This window comes from Polyodon spathula, chromosome 29 (assembly GCF_017654505.1).
Source record: "Polyodon spathula isolate WHYD16114869_AA chromosome 29, ASM1765450v1, whole genome shotgun sequence".
Lineage (NCBI taxonomy): Eukaryota > Metazoa > Chordata > Actinopteri > Acipenseriformes > Polyodontidae > Polyodon > Polyodon spathula.
The window spans coordinates 2,064,823-2,081,089 of NC_054562.1; the positions used below are offsets into that span (position 1 = coordinate 2,064,823).

At 49.0% G+C, this 16,267-nt stretch overlaps 1 protein-coding gene across 1 annotated transcript in view; it reads right to left on the reverse strand.

Annotated features, from left to right (window-relative positions):
* Nucleotides 1–1,767: 1,767 nt before the first annotated feature.
* The window catches only part of LOC121302134 (E3 ubiquitin-protein ligase BRE1A-like), a 20,809-nt gene continuing 6,309 nt past the window's right edge, over nucleotides 1,768–16,267 (reverse strand). Inside the window, exons 5-16 of the mRNA XM_041231954.1 lie at nucleotides 15,850–16,020; nucleotides 15,084–15,186; nucleotides 14,078–14,207; nucleotides 11,936–12,055; nucleotides 9,367–9,546; nucleotides 7,850–7,985; nucleotides 7,267–7,384; nucleotides 6,579–6,582; nucleotides 5,207–5,376; nucleotides 4,732–4,998; nucleotides 3,740–3,857; nucleotides 1,768–1,987 (exon numbers count right to left, since the gene is read on the reverse strand). Coding sequence (XP_041087888.1) covers nucleotides 1,799–1,987; nucleotides 3,740–3,857; nucleotides 4,732–4,998; nucleotides 5,207–5,376; nucleotides 6,579–6,582; nucleotides 7,267–7,384; nucleotides 7,850–7,985; nucleotides 9,367–9,546; nucleotides 11,936–12,055; nucleotides 14,078–14,207; nucleotides 15,084–15,186; nucleotides 15,850–16,020 — 1,706 coding nt within the window. The 3' untranslated portion in view covers nucleotides 1,768–1,798. The remainder of the gene's footprint in view (nucleotides 1,988–3,739; nucleotides 3,858–4,731; nucleotides 4,999–5,206; nucleotides 5,377–6,578; nucleotides 6,583–7,266; nucleotides 7,385–7,849; nucleotides 7,986–9,366; nucleotides 9,547–11,935; nucleotides 12,056–14,077; nucleotides 14,208–15,083; nucleotides 15,187–15,849; nucleotides 16,021–16,267) is intronic.

Here is a 16,267-nt window from a genome sequence, read left to right on the forward strand (position 1 = left end):
AACTAGACTGGACTGGAATTACATTGTAACTGCAGTTTAATATCACTAGACTAGACTGGGCTGGAATTACATTGTAACTGCAGTTTAATATCACTAGACTGGACTGGAATTACATTGTAACTGCAGTTTAATATCACTAGACTGGACTGGAATTACATTGTAACTGCAGTTTAATATCACTAGACTGGACTGGAATTACATTGTAACTGAAGTTTAATATCACTGACTGGACTGGAATTAAATTGTAACTGAAGTTTAATATCACTGGACTGGAATTACATTGCAACTGCAGTTTAATATCACTAGACTGGACTGGACTGGAATTACATTGTAACTGCAGTTTAATATCACTTGACTGGACTGGAATTACATTGTAACTGCAGTTTAATATCACTGGACTGGAATTACATTGTAACTGCAGTTTAATATCACTAGACTGGACTGGAATTACATTGTAACTGCAGTTTAATATCACTGGACTGGGCTGGAATTACTTTGTAACTGCAGTTTAATATCACTGGACTGGACTGGAATTACATTGTAACTGCAGTTTAATATCACTAGACTGGACTGGAATTACATTGTAACTGCAGTTTAATATCACTGGACTGGACTGGAATGGAATTACATTGTAACTGCAGTTTAATATCACTGGACTGGGCTGGAATTACATTGTAACTGCAGTTTAATATCACTGGACTGGGCTGGAATTACATTGTAACTGCTGTTTAATATCACTGGACTGGGCTGGAATTACATTGTAACTGCAGTTTAATATCACTAGACTGGACTGGAATTAAATTGTAACTGAAGTTTAATATCACTGGACTGGACTTTTTTTACATTGTAACAGCAGTTTAATATCACTAGACTGGACTGGAAGTACATTGTAACTGCAACCTTAATATAGTCGACTGACATGTCATTACCATGTGGACGTCACAGCTTTGGGACCTGACGCGTATCTTGGACAAGTCAAAGCGAGCGTTACAATTAAGGGGGTTGATTGGCACCGCCCTTCAAATGTAACATTTGACCGTCAACATTATAGTGATCTGACCCCTGACCTCGCATGTAACATTGACGTCAAATATCGCGATCTGACTGACCTTCTTCACCTTAATCACTCGCATTGACGTGATCTGAGACGTGACGGGATATGTACCAACGACCGTAAATTATAGTGTCTGCCTTGACGTATAATGTTACATAGCGTCAAATTAATATGATCTGACCTGAACTGTAATGTACCATTGTACGTCAAATTAGGTTATATCATAGACCTTTAATGTAACATTTGACGGCAAATTATTGTGTATGTGCCCGACCTTATTGTTCAACATTTGACTGACGTCACATTTTATATGACCTGGCCCTTGGACCTTATGCAGACATTGAACGTCAAATTATAGTGATTGAGTACCTAATGAACATGACGTAAAAAGATAGTGACCTGTCTGCGAATTAAACAGCGTCAAAGGTTGATCTTGATACTGAGCGTGACCTTATGTGGAACATGCCATCATATACGATCATCATCTTACTGAGCTAGACTGGACTGGAATTACATTGTACATGCAGTTTAATATCACTAGACTGGACTGGACTCCATTGCTGCACCTGAATCAAGCCTATGTGCCACAGCAGTGCTAGACATCCACAAGTCCAGGTGATGTAGGGGATCAGCCAGCTACAGAGGTACTAGGTCACACAGAAAGAATAATCAGGGGGTCACTTTCGTCCCAAACTACCTCCTAGTGAAAGCAGGACTGGATCACACTGCTGTGCAGCGGGATTCTCATTCCCGTCCCTGCAGAGAGAGACAGAACAGACGGACCTGTTTTGCGATAGACAGTTTCTTGGTCAGGTGCTCTCGCTGCTCCTCTACGCTCCTCATCTTCCTCAGAGCATCTTCATCGGCCATCTTCTTCCCCTCCCTCCTCTCCCTCTCCTCCAGCTCCCTCAGCCTCTGACTCAGCGCCTCAATCTGAGAGAGGAGAGAGTTACACACAGAGACACACTCCCTCCCTCCTCTCCCTCTCCTCCAGCCCCCTCAATCTGAGAGAGAGGAGAGAGAAGAGGAGAGAAGTTACAAACAGGCTCTCGGGAAGGGGTCAGACACGGGAGAGGACCTCCAGTCCTCTTCCCTCTCTACACCAGCCCCGCTCAATCTGATGAGATGAGGAGGGAGGGAGAGAAGAGAGGTAGAGAGTTACACAGGGACGAGAGATCTCGCATGCTCCCTCCTTCCCTTCTCCCTTTCTTCAATGTGTATGGTGTGTCTGGGAGGGAGTGGGAGAACACGAGGTGCGGAGAGAGTAGGTCGGGGGAGTTAGACACTCCCGCTCGCTCCTCTTCTCTGTCCGTATAAGGTGTCTACAGTGTGACAGAGGGAGGCGAGGAGAGAGGATGGTCGGGGTTGAGTTAGACTTTTACCTCACTCGAAACTCCCCTCCGCTCCTTGAGCCAGTTTCGCGTCAATCTTTTGAAATTAGGGAGGAGAGTTAGGAACCAGGGAGATATTATTGTTGACTCAAAACCTCCCTCCAGCCCCCTCAATCTGAGAGAGAGGAGAGAGGAGAGAGAGGAGAGTTCCAATCGGTTGTGGGGTCGATCAGAGCTCCTGTCTCATTGTACCCTCCGTTCAGCCCTCAATCTGAGATTTTTTTTTTCTCTTTTCTTTCTTTTTTTTTGGCGAGGAGGAGAGAGGAGAGTTACAAACAGAGACACACTCCCTCCCTCCTCTCCCTCTCCTCCAGCCCCCTCAATCTGAGAGAGAGGAGGAGAGAGGAGAGTTACAAACAGAGACACACTCCCTCCCTCCTATCCCTCTCCTCCAGCCCCCTCAATCTGAGAGAGAGAGGAGAGAGGAGAGTTACAAACAGAGACACACTCCCTCCCTCCTCTCCCTCTCCTCCAGCCCCCTCAATCTGAGAGAGAGGAGAGTTATACACAGAGACACACTCCCTCCCTCCTCTCCCTCTCCCACAGCCCCCTCAATCTGAGAGAGAGGAGAGTTATACACAGAGACACACTCCCTCCCTCCTCTCCCTCTCCTCCAGCCCCCTCAATCTGAGAGAGAGGAGAGAGGAGAGTTACAAACAGAGACACACTCCCTCCCTCCTCTCCCTCTCCTCCAGCCCCCTCAATCTGAGAGAGAGGAGAAGAGAGGAGAGTTACAAACAGAGACACACTCCCTCCCTCCTCTCCCTCTCCTCCAGCCCCCTCAATCTGAGAGAGAGGAGGAGAGAGGAGAGTTACAAACAGAGACACACTCCCTCCCTCCTCTCCCTCTCCTCCAGCCCCCTCAATCTGAGAGAGAGAGGAGAGTTACAAACAGACACACTCCATCCCTCCTCTCCCTCTCCTCCAGCCCCCTCAATCTGAGAGAGAGAGGAGAGAGGAGAGTTACACAGAGACACACTCCCTCCCTCCTCTCCCTCTCCTCCAGCCCCCTCAATCTGAGAGAGAGGAAGAGAGGAGAGTTACAAAGAGAGACACACTCCCTCCCTCCTCTCCCTCTCCCACAGCCCCCTCAATCTGAGAGAGAGGAGAGAATATGAGCTCTGAGGAGAGTTAGAATACCACAGAGGACACACTCCCTCCCCTCTCCACTTCTCCTCCAGGGCCCCCTCAATATGAGGAGAGAGGAGAGAGGAGAGTGTACACAGAGACACACACACACCTCAACAGGACAGACGAGAGAGAGAGAGAGACACACACACACACACAGTCTCACCTCTGCTTTCCAGAAGCTCTCGGCTGCCATGAGCTGCACTTTGTCTCTCTGTTCCTTGGGGGCGGAGCGGTACATATCCAACAGCAGCTTCATCTCCTTCTGGGACTCCTGCGCCTTCCTAAGAGAGAGGGAGAGAGGGGAGAGAGGGGAGAGAGACAGAGAGGGAGAGAGAGGGGGGGAGGAGGTACTCTCGTCTCACCCACTCGCCCTCCCTCTCGGCTCAAGACATAGAGGGGGAGAGAGAGAGAGTAGAGAGGAGAGGGGGAGGAGAGAGAGGGAGAGGGGGGGAGAGAGCGTCAAACACAGAGAGAGACAGAGAGGAGGAGAACAGAGTCAGGGGGGGATCAGACCTCGTCTCGCACAGAGAGGTGAGAGAGAGAGAGGAGAGAGAGGAGGAGGAGGAGCGTCAGACAGTGAGGGGGAGACACCATCAGACACAGAGAGAGAGCAGAAGAGAGAGGGGGGGAGAGAGCATCAGAGCCCCCTCTCATCGCAGTTTTTTGTTTGCTCTCTCCCTATTCTCCTCCTCACTAATATACTACCTCTCCCTCGGCTCCTATCTCCTGGTCACGTCTGTCACTCCTTCCTGTCAGATCACTCCCAAGTCTGTGGTAGTCTGTTGCCTTTCTCACGTATCCGTAGACTCGCCTCTCTGCTTCACCCCAGTCTGAGTATTCTCGCTATCTCCTTCATCGCCTATCCTTCCCCCTATCTGGAGGTGATCTGGTGTAGAGGAGTCTGTTATACGACAATGAATTCCTCGAAAGTGTGGACTGACGATTTTTGTCTTCTGAAGGTGGAGGTGTGAGACCGGAGTGTACACAGAGAGAAAAGGAAAGACCCGACGGAAGAGTTATCGAAAAATGGCACTCACGTCACACCGAACAGAGTAGGACAGACAGACAGCCAGCCTCCACACTCTCCCCCAAGATTCTGCTCCTCTCAATAGCTTGTGACCGGACGAGCGCTTCTCTAGATGATGTCATACTCACTTAAGCTCCGCCCTCACAACTTTCAACTGTTCTTGCTCCTTCCTGCTGGGCTTGGCTCCGCCCCCTGCTCGGTCCGGCTCTTCTGATTGGCTGTGTGGCCTCTCCCTCTCCTCCTTCACCCCAACCCCACCTCCTTTCCCCATACCCCTCTCTCTCTCCTCCTCTTTCACCACACTCCCCCCTCCCTGCACAGGCCCCTCCCCCTCAAGCACTGGCTCCGCCTTCACTGTCGCCGTGCCTACCAGACCTGGAGAAAGACAAGAGAGATATCATTTATTGAAGACACACACTGAGACACACACACTGACACTAAGATACACACACTCTGTGAAACTGAGACTCAGGACTAAACAATGAGGGACACAGGGACTACACACACAAACTGAGACACAGAAAACAATAGACACACACACACACACACTGACACCTGACACACCGATGGAAGTTTCAGGGGCAAATATACCAATCTACTAACCTGGGTATCAGATCCCCGGACCTAGGCCCGGAATCCGGCTCCGCCTTCATGCTCAGGTCACAGGAAGTGGAAGGGGTGAGGGTCAGGGGTGAACAGGAAGTGTCGTCTTTGAGGTCGAGTTCCATACTTGACTGAGGCTGCAGGAGGGCGGAGCCTCGCTGGGCACGAGCCTATCAGAGAACAGCAGCAATGACATCACTGACATGAGAAATATAAACCAGCCTGTATTAAATATTAACCAGGCTGGACTGGAATTACATTGTAACTGCAGTTTAATATCACTGGACTGGACTGGAATTACATTGTAACTGCAGTTTAATATCACTGGACTGGACTGGAATTACATTGTAACTGCAGTTTAATATCACTAGACTGGACTGGAATTACATTGTAACTGCAGTTTAATATCACTAGACTGGACTGGAATTACTTTGTAACTGCAGTTTAATATCACTGGATTGGGCTGGAATTACATTGTAACTGCATTTTAATATCACTGGACTGGGCTGGAATTGCATTGTAACTGCAGTTTAATATCACTAGACTGGACTGGAATTACATTGTAACTGCAGTTTAATATCACTAGACTGGACTGGAATTACATTGTAACTGCAGTTTAATATCACTAGACTGGGCTGGAATTACATTGTAACTGCAGTTTAATATCACTGGACTGGACTGGAATTACATTGTAACTGCAGTTTAATATCACTGGACTGGGCTGGAATTACATTGTAACTGCAGTTTAATATCACTAGACTGGACTGGAATTACATTTTAACTGCAGTTTAATATCACTAGACTGGACTGGAATTACATTGTAACTGCAGTTTAATATCACTGGACTGGACTGGAATTACATTGTAACTGCAGTTTAATATCACTAGACTGGGCTGGAATTACATTGTAACTGCAGTTTAATATCACTAGACTGGACTGGACTGGAATTACATTGTAACTGCAGTTTAATATCACTGGACTGGGCTGGAATTACATTGTAACTGCAGTTTAATATCACTAGACTGGACTGGAATTACATTGTAACTGCAGTTTAATATCACTAGACTGGACTGGAATTACATTGTAACTGCAGTTTAATATCACTAGACTGGACTGGAATTACATTGTAACTGCAGTTTAATATCACTAGACTGGACTGGAATTACATTGTAACTGCAGTTTAATATCACTGGACTGGGCTGGAATTACATTGTAACTGCAGTTTAATATCACTAGACTGGACTGGAATTACATTGTAACTGCAGTTTAATATCACTGGACTGGACTGGAATTACATTTTAACTGCAGTTTAATATCACTGGACTGGACTGGAATTACATTGTAACTGCAGTTTAATATCACTATTTTAGACTTGGCTAGAATTACTTTGTAACTGCAGTTTAATATCACTAGACTGGACTGGAATTACATTGTAACTGCAGTTTAATATCACTAGACTGGACTGGAATTACATTGTAACTGCAGTTTAATATCACTGGACTGGACTGGAATTACATTGTAACTGCAGTTTAATATCACTAGACTGGACTGGAATTACATTGTAACTGCAGTTTAATATCACTGGACTGGACTGGAATTACATTGTAACTGCAGTTTAATATCACTGGACTGGACTGGAATTACATTGTAACTGCAGTTTAATATCACTCAGTAAGCCCTCACTCCATCAGCTAGTGGAGTGTGCTTTTTTCCACACACGCAGCGCCTATCTCTATCTCTCTCTCGTCTCTATCTCTCCTCTCATCTCTTTCTCTCTCTCTCTCTCTCTCTCTCTCTCTCAGCCCCTGCGAGCACACTCGCAGAGAGACGAGCAGAGACACAGCAAGTAGCGAGAGAGAGGAGAGAAGAAGAGGAGGTGAGAGAGAGTCGAGAGACACAGCCGCGAGAGAGAACGAGATGACGGCTAGAGAGTTTGTAAACGAGTCGAGACCACACACGCAAGACTCTCTCTCTCTCTCTTTCTTTCTTTCTCTCTCTCAGAGAGGAGCGGCGCAGAGTGGAGCACGAGTCGAGAGGACCCACGGGGCGTGGGTGGTAACCTCAGCTCTGTGTGTGCGTCTCTCAGCCTGCGCTTGTATTTCTGAACCTCTCCCTTCATGTGCTGGTTGTGATTCTGCAGGCTGCTGATCAGATGACGCATCTCCCTGTTAATGGGACCTGAGAGGAGGAGAGAGGAGGAGAGAGGAGGGGGAGAGAAGAGAGAGGAGAGGAGCAGAGTGGAGCGGAGAAGAGAGGAGGGGTGAGGAGGAGAGGAGGGGAGGAGAGAGAAGGGGAGAGGAGAGGAGGAGAGAGAAGGGGAGAGGAGAGGAGGGGTGAGGAGAGGAGGTAAGGAGAGATAGAGCCTCAGTGTATTATGCATTGTTTTTACTGTATATCACGTATGATGCATTTTTCTGTATTTTAAGTATTATGGATTTTCTTGTTACTGCATCTTGTAGTGCTTTGTGGTGGTGCTCCGCTATGAAAGGCGCTATATAAAATAAAGATTTCACAGTGAAAATGGCTTTTCACAGGGGGATTACACATCACACACAAACTGCACAGAAACCCGCGAGTCAGGGAAGCTGGAGGGTGGGTGTGACACTCTGCTGAGACACCAGGGGGCACCCCTCTCCTCCTCACCTGCTTGCTCATTGGCGGCTAGCGTCTGCTCGAATTCGATCCTCAGCATCTCGTACTCCTTCCGCACCTGAGCCAGCGTGTCCTCCAGCTGAATCACCTCCGTGCGCAACTTCTTCTGAAGAGAGAGCTCATCATGCTGAGAGAGAGGGAGAGAGAGAGAAGAGAGTGTAAGAGAGGGAGGGGGAGGGAGGAGAGATAGTGTGAAAGAAAGAGAGAGAGAGGGGGAGAGGAGAGATAGTGAGAGACTCTCTCCTTCTCTCCTCCCCTCCCTCGCTTACACACACTGTCTCTTTCTCTCAAACCGAGCTCTTGGCGCGATATCGAGCGATCTCCCCTCTCTTTGTCTCACACACTCGCGCGCCCCCGCTCCTCTCTTCTCCTCACATTCTATCCACTCTCGTTTCCACTCCCGCTCCGATAAGAGAGCATGCGGAGAATTCTCTGTGAGACACCCGCCGCGCCTAGCGCGCACGCGTCTCGGCGAGGGCGGGGGAGGAGGGCTTCTTCACATGCTCTCCGGCCCCCATCCCCTAGGGCGCAGCCATGGGGCGCTGGAACACTTTCTTTCCAGCGCGATCCCCTCCCAGACACTCGCTGCCTCCCGGACACACTCTCGCTCCTCTCTTCCTCTCGATTACGAGGACACACACTGCTTCCCTCTGCTCAGCGCTGCATTCTCAACATTCGCTACCACACACCCCCTCCTTGCGATACACACGGGCGAGGGCGCTAGAGCGCTCTTCTCCATCACACGTCGCGCAGCACCTCGCCCCCATCCGCCGCGCGAGTAGGAGAGAACAGCGCGCTTTCTCTTGCACCTCCCCCTCTCGCTGCGTCTAGTCGAGCGGCGACTCCAAGTTGCTCCCCCGCGACGCCTCTTCGACGTAGAACAGATCTCCACGCCGCTGCGCCCGGCCCGAGCGAGAAGCACGGTGTGAGGCCGAACTGAGCGACGACGCGCGGTCGAGAGGCGGGCGCTGTCAGAGGAGCAGGGGCGCGAACGACGCGCGTGTAAGAGCACAGGGGGCGTGAGGAGCGAGATCGTGTGACAAGACAAGAGCGGCACTACGCGCTAGACGGAGCGGCGCCGCGCGGGGAGCACATCTCTGCTCCAATGTGGCTCTGCAACTTCTCCCGCGAGCTCAGTGAAACGGGGCCCGGACCCGAGACTCCCGAGCTCCGCGCTGAGGAGCGAGCACCCCGCAGAGAGGGGAGATTTCATGAGAGAGCTAACGGAGTCGACAGGCGCGTCCCAAACCGAGTCGGACTGTCAAAAGCGCGAGCGGCGCTCCTCGAGGAACACGAAGGTCTTCGCGAGGTCGCTTGAGGATTGACCGCGCGTCGAGGGGAGGCTGACTCAGGAGTGTGTAGCTGAGAGAGACTTCTAGTGGAAACGTTTGCAATTGAATTTACACTGAAGACACTGAGAAAGACTTCTAGTGGAAACGTTTGCCATTGAATTCACACTGAAGACGCTGAGAGAGACTCTAGTGCAAGCGTCCCTTCCTCTCCAGTACCTCCATGTGGTCCAGCTGTCTCAGGCGGATCCCCCGGGTCCCCTGCAGTCTTGACCGGGCCTCGTCCAGCTGGGCTTTGTGCTGCAGAGACTCGTTGTAGAGGACAGAGAACTGGGACTGGAGACAGCGATACTCTGAGCACTCTTTAACTACCACTTGTGCCTTAGAGACCAACTGCACCTGGAGAGAGAGAGAGAGAGAGAGGAGAGGGAAAGGGGTTGGAGAGAGAGTGTGGGGGGGGGGGGGGGGGGGGGGGGGGGGGGGGGGGGGGGGTGGGTGGGGGGGGAGATAGAACACCCCACGGCTAAACACCCATCGAAGAAACCCTGCCTGTCGGAAACTCAATTACCCTTCAGAGATACCGAGCGAGAGAAACGGGGGGTGATAGGCCTAGACACGGAGAGGGCGCCGAGAGCGCGACTACCCAAGTCACCAACAAGGGGAGAGAGAGCGAGAGATATAAGAGAGAGCTCTCTCGGGAGAGGGGGGGAGGGAGAGTGAGGGACAATTAGAGAGCTCGGTTGTCCCCAACAACCGTCGTCCAGGTTATCCCTCCAAGGCGCGGAACCCGAGGACCGACGAGAACGAGGCGCCCCCTAGCGATACCTCTCACGCTGAGAGGGAGAGCATCTCAAGAGAGGAGAGGGGGGGAGAGAGGGCGAGAGAGAGAAAGAGAGAGAGAGGAGAGAGCGGAGAGAGAGAGAGAGGGAGGGGAGAGAGGGAGAGAGAGAGGGAGGGAGGAGAGGAAGAGAGAGACGAGAGAGAAGAGCGGCTCTCGCAAGAGAGGAGAGAGAGAGCCCCTGGAGCTAGAGAGATCCCAAGAGAGAGCGCTATCTCTCAGGAGAGAGCGGAGAGAGAGGAGAGAGAGGGAGAGAGAGAGGAGAGAGAAAGAAAGAGAGGGGGGAGAGAGAGAGAGGAGAGAGCGCGAGAGAGAGAGACGCGCCTGCTCGCGAGCGAGAGGGGGATGGCGCGGATGGAGGAAGGCGAGTCTTAGAAACGTGCCCTAGCGTATCACTCTACTGACCTTGTTCTCTATCTCCTCTGGGATCTCACTCGCTATGTTGAGCGAATCCAGCCCTCTGAAATGTCTTTATAATATACAGCACTAGACCCTGATATTGATGAGATCCAGCCCTCTGAAATGTCTTTATAATATACAGCACTAGACCCTGATATTGATGAGATCCAGCCCTCTGAAATGTCTTTATAATATACAGCACTAGACCCTGATATTGATGAGATCCAGCCCTCTGAAATGTCTTTATAATATACATCACTAGACCCTGATATTGATGCGATCCAGCCCTCTGAAATGTCTTTATAATACACAGCACTAGACCCTGATATTGATGAGATCCAGCCCTCTGAAATGTCTTTATAATATACAGCACTAGACCCTGATATTGATGAGATCCAGCCCTCTGAAATGTCTTTATAATATACAGCACTAGACCCTGATATTGATGAGATCCAGCCCTCTGAAATGTCTTTATAATATACAGCACTAGACCCTGATATTGATGAGATCCAGCCCTCTGAAATGTCTTTATAATATACAGCACTAGACCCTGATATTGATGCGATCCAGCCCTCTGAAATGAATTAATAATATACAGCACTAGACCCTGATATTGATGAGATCCAGCCCTCTGAAATGTCTTTATAATATACAGCACTAGACCCTGATATTGATGAGATCCAGCCCTCTGAAATGTCTTTATAATATACAGCACTAGACTCTGATATTGATGAGATCCAGCCCTCTTAAATGTCTTTATAATATACAGCACTAGACCCTGATATTGATGAGATCCAGCCCTCTGAAATGTCTTTATAATATACAGCACTAGACCCTGATATTGATGAGATCCAGACCTCTGAAATGTCTTTATAATATACAGCACTAGACTCTGATATTGATGAGATCCAGCCCTCTGAAAGTCTTTATAATATACAGCACTAGACCCTGATATTGATGAGATCCAGCCCTCTGAAATGTCTTTATAATATACAGCACTAGACCCTGATATTGATGCGATCCAGCCCTCTGAAATGTCTTTATAATATACAGCACTAGACCCTGATATTGATGCGATCCAGCCCTCTGAAATGTCTTTATAATATACAGCACTAGACCCTGATATTGATGAGATCCAGCCCTCTGAAATGTCTTTATAATATACAGCACTAGACCCTGATATTGATGAGATCCAGCCCTCTGAAATGTCTTTATAATATACAGCACTAGACCCTGATATTGATGAGATCCAGCCCTCTGAAATGTCTTTATAATACACAGCACTAGACCCTGATATTGATGAGATCCAGCCCTCTGAAATGTCTTTATAATATACAGCACTAGACCCTGATATTGATGAGATCCAGCCCTCTGAAATGTCTTTATAATATACAGCACTAGACCCTGATATTGATGAGATCCAGCCCTCTGAAATGTCTTTATAATATACAGCACTAGACCCTGATATTGATGAGATCCAGCCCTCTGAAATGTCTTTACAATATACAGCACTAGGTCCTATCACAGTGTTTCCCTCTCTCTTTCTCTCACCTTCATATTGCTGTTTTCGCTGTTTATCTGATGAAGGTCCTGCTTCAGTTTCTGTAGTTCTGACAGTCTGTTCTCAGCAAGCTCTCGATTCTCCTCCAGGTCAGAGTTCATCTCCTCAAACTGAGAGAGGGGAGAGGAGAGGAGAAAGAGAGAGGGAGGGAGAGAGAAGAAGAGGGAGAGGGAGAGAGAGAGAGAAAGAGAAAAAGAGGGGGAATGGGGAGGAGAGGAGCATACCAAACAAATTCAAATCACAAAAAAATTTCAAAATAGAGGTTTCAAGACACTGAGGAAAGAACTTTATAGTGGAAACGTCTCCTCTAATGTGAGATATTGTTCTAGTTGTAACAACGATTTGCCATTGAATTTGCGTTAAGGTACAATGAGGAAGTTCTAGTGGGAGAGAAGCGAGATGGAGGAGAGGAGAATACAATTTTAAAACAAACAAATTCAAATCACAAACATTTCAACTAGATTCAGTTCAAGACACTGAGAAACAGAGAGACTTCTAGTGGAAACGACTGCCATTGAATTCACACTGAAGACACTGAGAAAGACTTCTAGTGGAAACGTTTGCCATTGAATTCACACTGAAGACACTGAGAAGTAGACTTCTAGTGGAAATGTTTGCCATTGAATTCACACTGAAGACACTAGGTTAAGGTGGCCCGAATTGACAATACAATAAACTATTGCAGGCGCTTCTAGAGCTTACAGCAGCAGATCTGGAACTCAGTCAAAGCCAGCACAGTCTGCGAGATAACAAAATCACAGTCAAGCAACACAACCTTTAAAAACAATGCAATACGGCCCAGCCCAGCTCTCAGTTAAAGAACTACAGCTCCCAGCATCCCTCACCACCTTGCAGCTAGAGGCATGCTGAGCTGTAGCTCCTAGAACTGCTGGACAAAGCACAATACAATAACTAGCAGCAGAGCAGCTAGAGCTGAAGAGCAGCTCCTGAGCTCAGTCAAAGCAGCACAGACTGAGCAAAACAGGAGAATAAAATAATAATATAATAAGGGGATAAGGAAATAATAATAGAGACTGTAATAACTCCTGACTCCTATTCACAGATGTATACAATAGACTACAGTGAGATAAGGGAGCTAGAAAATTTGAACTAGCAGGGAGTTTCTTGACGTTCCAAAGGGTTATATCGATCTGAGCAAATTTCGATTGGAGAGAGGGAGAGGGGGAGAGAGGAAGAGAGAGAGGGGAGAGAGAGGAGTCAGAGGAGAGGAGAATGAAGGATGAGGAGGGAGATATGTGAAAATTGAGGGGGATACCTATCAAGAGAATGGATTATGATGGAGCTGAAGGGAAGAGGAGAGGGCGGAGAGAGGACGCAGGGGAGAACAGGGGGAGAGGAGATAGGGAGAGAGGAGAGAGAGAGGAGAGCTAGAGGAGTCATTAGACTTAAGAGAAAGAAAGGAGGGAGAGGAGCTTCTCTCTTTGTCAAAAGGAGGCTCTTCCTACAGGAGGGGGATGAGAGAGTACCCCTCTGACGATAAGAGAGTCACCCATCTCTCCTCATCTCCTCAAGGACTTGAGAGATATGATGAGAGAGGACTCACCTCTCAGGAGGAGAGGAGGGGGTAGATGGGAGAAGGAGAGGGGAGAAAGGAGAGAAGGAGAGGGGAGAGAGAGAGAAGGAGAGGGGAGAGGAGGGCAGAGAGAGAGAGGAAAGGAGATGAGAGAGAGGGGAGAGGAGAGAGGAAAGGAGAGAACATACTGGTAGACTATCCTAGATAGTCTCCTACCCTACTCTACGATGTTGACTTCTTGATCGCCTCCTTTAGTGTCTCGACCCGGGTCCTCACTGGCATCGCAGACACGTCGCTCAGGTCTGACGGTTCAGTCTACTACCTCCTGCTATGCCGAAGTTGATCAGAGGTGTCACCGGAGCGAGTCCATGCAGCCAAGTCAGGGTGACAGAACAGCCACTCTAGGATCACTCCATCCAGACGTCGCAGATCAGCTAATCTTCAGTCGAGGGCTCTGTGCGGCTGTCTGTAGATCTGTTGGATGTAGGTGGAGGTCGTGACTACTCGATTGATCTTCTCTAGAGACTCTGGCCGATCGACAGACAGACAGAAACACAGAGAGTCACAGACAGAGAGACAGACTGAGAGAGAGACAGACAGACAGAGGAGAGACGTCGCTCAGAGAGTCGATGTCCCACTGCAGGTCCTCAATCCGAGACTGGAGCTCCGAGACACGCCGATCAGCTTCAACCTGCATCCCCAGCACTGAGAACTGAGAGGAGAGAGAGACACCGATCACAGCTTCAACCTGCATCCCCAGCACTGAGAACTGAGAGGAGAGAGAGAGAGGAGAGAGAGACACCGATCACAGCTTCACCCTGCATCCCCAGCACTGAGAACTGAGAGGAGAGAGAGACACCGATCACAGCTTCAACCTGCATCCCCAGCACTGAGAACTGAGAGGAGAGAGAGAGAGGAGAGAGAGTGGCTAGTGTCGAGGGGGGGGGGAAGTTGGAGTAGGGGTCGGACGCTTGACTCTACTCTCTCTATCTCCCTCTCTCAGGGCTGTGTCGAAGTTGGCGTAGGGGTCGGACTCTTGAGACTCCCTCTCTCTCGGCTTCACTAGGGTCGAAGTTGGAGTACGTAGGGGTCGTTGCGGACAGCACTGAGAACTGAGAGGAGAGAGAGAGAGAGAGATCCCCAGCACTGAGAACTGAGAGGAGAGAGAGACACCGATCACAGCTTCAACCTGCATCCCCAGCACTGAGAACTGAGAGGGCAGAGAGAGGAAGGAGGAACAGCACAATAATGAAAGATCAGGGGCCGAATGAAAAACTCATTGAAACTGCATTGAGAGATTTCTTTTAAGAATTATAAATGAGAATAATGAGACACACACACACAATTACACACAGAGACACGCAGACACACACAACCACACAAGAGAACACACACACACAAGCTCCCCTACACGCTTCCCCTCTCTCATCCCTCTCCGCTCGCTCTCTCTCCCCCGCTCTCTCTCTCTCTCCCTCCGTCTCTCGCCCGCCGCTCAGCTCTCTCTCTCTCTCTCTTCCCTCTGTCTCTCGCCCGCCCGCTCTCGCTCTCTCTCTCTCTCTCTCCCTTCCCTCCTCCACTCCCTCTCTCACCCTTGTTCATTTCTCCTGTGCTTCTCCTGCAGTGAGTCTCTTAGCTGTTCCAGTCTCTGGTTCTCTCTGGAGAGCAGGGAGTTCAACTCTCTCACTGCGTCAGGGAAGCGATCCGAGTCTGAGGTGAAACCAGATCATTGATCAGAGCCTACTTCAGGACTGGATCCCACTAGAGGATCCCTCGTCACTTCTCTGAGAGAGAGATCTCACAAGCTTCGAAACGTTTCTATAATAGCAGGGTCAACACAACCCACACTTCATACCAGGCGTACATGCGTTCATTCGGTATGCAAAAGAGGGACTCTCAATCTCCAGCGGTCTAGTGCTGTGTCTATTAGAATGAGATTTCAGAGGGCTGTGTCTCAACAATATCAGGGTCTAGCGCTGTATATTATAAAGACATTTCAGAGGGCTGGATCTCATCAATATCAGGGTCTAGTGCTGTATATTATAAAGACATTTCAGAGGGCTGGATCTCATCAATATCAGGGTCTAGTGCTGTATATTATAAAGACATTTCAGAGGGCTGGATCGCATCAATATCAGGGTCTAGTGCTGTAAATTATAAAGACATTTCAGAGGGCTGTACCTCATCAATATCAGGGTCTAGTGCTGAATATAATAAAGACATTTCAGAGAGCTGGATCACATCAATATCAGGGTCTAGTGCTGTATAATATAAAGACATTTCAGAGGGCCATCATATCAGGGTCTAGTGCTGTATATTATTAAAGACATTTCAGAGGGCTGGATGGCTTCAATACCAGGCTGCAGTACTTACCTGCGATGTCTCCTCCCAACCTCATGGTGGCGCTGTGAAAGCTGTCGCAGATCTCCAGCACCCTCTCAGTGAGCCGGTGGCTCGACTCTACCCTCTCCTGCAGGGCTGCCTCCATCTCATCACTGCTGCTGCTGGCCAGAGTGGCGAGGAAGGAGAGGGGCGCTAATGCTCACTGAGGTTGCAGGGGAATTGCGTTCAGTTAATACACAGAGACTGAGGACAAACATGACACACACACACCACACACACAGACACACAGATAGACAGACTGAGACACACATCACACACACACACACGGGACACAAGATAGACACGACCATGACATCCTGACACACACACTCAGAAACACACATACACGGACACACAGATAGACAGACTGAGACATTGACACACACACACACACACAGAGACACACAGA